General features: G+C 38.7%; 1 protein-coding gene across 1 annotated transcript; it reads left to right on the top strand.

Annotated features, from left to right (window-relative positions):
- The first annotated feature begins 897 nt into the window (after window positions 1-897).
- LOC122059447 (jacalin-related lectin 19) lies at window positions 898-3689 on the top strand. Its single transcript, XM_042622233.1, has 3 exons — window positions 898-1056; window positions 1168-1377; window positions 2860-3689. The coding sequence occupies exons 1-3, from the start codon at window positions 1054-1056 to the stop codon at window positions 3211-3213; spliced, it is 567 nt and encodes a 188-aa protein (XP_042478167.1). The 5' UTR covers window positions 898-1053; the 3' UTR covers window positions 3214-3689.
- The last annotated feature ends 1040 nt before the right edge of the window (window positions 3690-4729 follow it).

Genomic DNA, 4729 nt, shown 5'->3' with positions numbered 1-4729 from the left:
CTACATTTTCAAGTTCAGTATGAGACATTCCTAAATTTTAAACGAACTAAAATAGTGAATTGAATAAAACCAAATAAGTTAAACCGAATTATCAAATTACATACAAATTCGAATGAAACTAAATACAAAAGACCAAATAAATTCAAGCCAATTTGAATCGATTCCGATTTGACGTTATGAGAATTATTCAATTTGACTATGTACATATAATATAATATCTTGAACCAAATCAATTGATGCTCTTTTTTTAGTCGAAAATAAATTTATTGAAAATGATAACCATGTGTGCAATCTATGACTTCAGACTCACAAAGTATAGAGAACCACAGATGGAATGCAACCATTCAATCCTACTCATGATAGGTAGTGCCTTCCTAACCAAGGGATCTGCGATATTGTTCATAGCCCATGGAATATGTGTCAATAAAATCATCCCTGCATTGCAGTCATGAAAATCCTCACATTGATGTCGTGAGAATTTTTTTCACTTGGGAAAGAATCCCAATTGAAGTCATGAGAATCTTTTTCACTTTATTTATTTATTTTTTTAACCTAAACGATGACAAGTGTGTGTTAGAAATGCGTTGGTTGAAATAAGCGGTGAGGTTCTCTTTCTTTGCATGCCATAATGTTGCTTCTAGAAACAGCATATAAGATTTTATCCTCGCTTGGGTCATCACTGACGATGGTAGCTCACCCATCTAGCCACCTCAGTTTAAGGACCGCTGGACCGGACAGTCAGACCATGGTTCAACCGGTTAAACCCTAACAATACAGGCTCTTGTGGATGTTTTGGTCTGATCTTTTGGAGCATTCGGACTAGAAAAATTGTGAATAATGGTTCTGAAAACCTTGAGAGAGAGAGAGAGATATGGTGCTGTGGAGGGAATCAGATTCCTCCACCCACGAGAGCAGAACGCATATAAATTAACTTTCTCATTCTTTATATGATCATAGCAAAGCATTCTTCTTCTCCAATTCTAATATCTTTCTCCTTCTCTGCAAAAGAAAAAACGCTTTGTTTCTTCCGTTCTGTTCTTCATAGACCATAAAATGGTAAGCGACCTAACCGAAACTCAACTGAGTTCTATAATTTTGTTAAATTAATTTTTTTGTTTTTGATTTCATTTGAATTAGTACTTGTTTTGTTTTGGATGAAATGGACAGGAAATTAATGGGCCAAGGAAGATCACATTAGCGGGGCAGCGGGGAGGAGACGGTGGGACCATCTGGGACGATGGTAAATACACTGGTGTCAGGGAAATTATTATCGTTTATGACCGTTGCATTGACTCCATCCGTGTTGTGTACGATAAGAACGGTAAGCCCTTTCAAGCACAAAAGCACGGGGGTAACGGAGGCAACCACACTGCTACCGTAAGCATCACCCCCTCTCTCCATGAAATGATGTCAATTTGGGACTGTTCTTAGAACTGAATTTGGAACGGGTTTCCTGATAATTTTAGAACCAAAAGATAGATAAACAACCGATTGAAACCGAAACCATGAATTCAGATCAGATTCATGTACAAGAACAATCCTTAGCTCTTTGATCTTTAAATTTAGAATCTATTAAATGAAGAGAGAGAAAATAAATTTCAAATTCACATATCAAAGATGTACAAAATTGTTCTTATATATGAACCTGATTCGGTCTCCAAAATCATTCGGATCCCATTTTATATATATTATAACTTGTAAATTGAGGATCGATATTGATCATGTGGCCATTACGTTAGTGGGGGATCATTACCCACTGGCAGGGTGGTCCTATGCCACCCCTATGTCTGACTAGGGGTGCACGGCCTCTAGTGATCTTTTTCCCATTACTAAGGGGTGCCGAATTACAAATAAAAACTTAGGGCTATGTAAAAAAGCACTTACATTTAAAATGTTTTGAGATTTCGAGATCCAAAATTGTCTAGAAATTCAAATTAAATTATGGCCAAAACCGCTATGGAATTCAAATTAAGTTATATCCTAATTACGAAGACTCGAATTTTGAGTAGTTAGCAACTTAGCACCGTTAAAAAACCACAACTAGACTTTCCTATAACGGGACTACAACTTAGTTTTGGTCCTTTTGGAACCACATAGTATACAAGGCGGTTTTGGTACTAATCCTTAGATACGGCTTACTAGTGTACGAATCTCGTAGCCTCTTTTGTTCATTCCGTCAAAGTCTTATATGGCCTGGCTTCTTGAATCGGTGCATTGCCTTTAATCTAATAAGCGTGGTCGTAAATCAGTAGCAAGATATGATAAAAAAGCAACTCGCTAAGCGCTCAATCAAATGAAGGGTGTCGTAGACCAAAACCATCTTGATTACTCAAAACAGTCCCATTTGATACTTTTACCTGAAAAGTCTTAACAACTAGAAAGTGTTACAAACTGACCCATTTTGTCCCGGATTGGGATCCTCTCCAACACCAATAACTCTTTGACAATCCACCTTTGGAAACAAATCCCCAAGTGTTGACCGGTATGGGGATATGTGACCAAGCCCCTCCAAGCCTTGGATGGTCGTTGGAAGGGCGTTGGAGAATGCAGTCATTAGAGAGCCCGATCCTTTAGTCCCATCTTTGTTTATTGTTCATTCTAAAATCGAGATGAAATAGTAATTAACTAATGGAGAAAAGAACGTTGCCTTCTCACGTGTGTTTAACCTAGACAAAGGTGGACATAAAAAGACTATGTTGCCCCTCGGCCAGATGCCTCCGTGCACCCCATTGACATGCATGCTGGTGCAGTGGCCATGCAAGCAGAGATGATTCCCTTGCCCTTGACATATATTTTTTTTTTGGTAAAGCCCTTGCCCTTGACTAATTAATGGGTTTGTTTGTTTGTTTGTTTGCTTAGATTAAGCTGATATATCCAGAGGAGCACATAGTAGCTGTGAGTGGTCATTACTGCCCAGTTGTCTATGGTGGCACCCCAGTAATCCGATCACTGACGTTCAAAACGAATACGAGGACCTTGGGACCATACGGAGTGGAAGAAGGAAGGTCCTTCACCATCTCAATGGACGGGGACCTCATTATAGGCTTCATGGGACGCAGTGGCTGGTATTTAGATGCTATCGGATTCCGGTTGAGTCGTGCCCAAATCACCACCAGTATTTGCCATAAGGTTCAGCAGCAGCTCATCAAACTCCGCGACCATTACTCAAAGTCCTCCACCGACCATGATATTCAAAAGAAAACCGGTCATTGAACTGAAAATAACCCTCTTGTTAACATGGTTTTCCGTTGATTCCTTGCTACTTTGAGGCTCAGACTGCATTAGTTGATTTCTTAGTACCTTGTTGATGCTCACTGTGTTTTATTTTGAAGTTTCCAATCAAGGGCCGAGTCTTACCGGTAAAAAATAAATAAATCAAGAATTGAGTTTTTCCACACACATGAATCCCTTGACCCTGAGGGGTTCAGATGGTATTGACAGGGTATAGTGCAAGCGGTGGGGGTATTATCAACTTTGTCCCATATGGAGACAGACATCAAAGACCTAGGATAGTTGTTGTGTCGGGAATGTGGAATGAAAAATCAATATTTGGCCGTCAAGAAGTTCTTTCAATGGAAAAACCTAATAGAGAGAGGCTTTCTCTCCCTCTCTTTGTAATGGACCGCTCAATCTGAATCCTCAATTTATTAGTATGGGATCAATAGAACAAGATCGTTGGGCTCGTGATTCATGGGTTTACTAAGGTGTTTTGCTTTCGTATGTAATTATTAGTGCTAGTTATAGCCCATTGCAGATATATGCGTTTAGAGCCTGTTTAGTGGCAAATGATGCAACAACCCCTTTAAGCCTATTTAGACTCAGCTTAGCCTGATTAAAACCCAGAAACCCAGAAACCGACCGACCATTTATAATTGTGTCTATGCATGCCATGTGTATGGAAACCCGACTACTTATCCGGGCGGTCACGGTGCAAGAAGGAAAAATGGTGAGACCTGATTAAGTCCAACCGAGACCGATCAATTGACACCTCTAATTATTAGAGCCTAAAAATTAGACAAGGATGGATCCATGGTTTCAAAAATTGAAATTGAATCTAACAAATTGGTTGATTTGGATCAGAATTGACCTTGATTGGTCTTAATTTTGGACATCTGGAAGCAATCAATTCGGAGGTTTTTGAGACCCAATTGTTAGTTTCAGATTTGAGGAGCAAATTCTAAGGTTTTTGGAGCCAATTCCCACCAATTTCAATTAGATCAGAATCAACGAGGACCAATTCAACCCTAATATTGAGGAACATGAATCCCTAGCACAAGATATTACTCTATAGGTCCGGATCACCTACCCAGACATTTACGATCATACATGAAGCGTAGGTGATCTAGGGTTGCGTTAGATAGTCATCCGAAAAAAAACATTTCTTACATTTTTCCGTTCTATGGGAACAAAAAAAAGAGAATAAAGCATTTGGTGTCAACTTGGTGTTTTTCGATTCTTTTGAAATGAAAAAGAAAAAAAAAATGTTAGAAATGCAAAATGATGGAACGGAGAAACCTTGTTCTGTCATTTCGATTTCGTTCCAAATTCTAAAAATTGACCAACTAAGGTAATCATTCTCAAAACAGGTTCACAAAATACCTTTTTTTTTTCTCCCTTTAAAACAACATTTTAACACAGAAAACTGGAAATTCTGTTTTTGATATGATAATTCGTTCTGGAACTGAATGTCTACCAAATGCAGCCTAGGTTTCTATTATACATTCTTATC

This window comes from Macadamia integrifolia, chromosome 13 (genome assembly GCF_013358625.1).
Source record: "Macadamia integrifolia cultivar HAES 741 chromosome 13, SCU_Mint_v3, whole genome shotgun sequence".
NCBI lineage: Eukaryota > Viridiplantae > Streptophyta > Magnoliopsida > Proteales > Proteaceae > Macadamia > Macadamia integrifolia.
The sequence above is the reverse complement of the archived record's forward strand: the minus strand, read 5'-3'. Positions and strand labels throughout refer to the sequence as shown.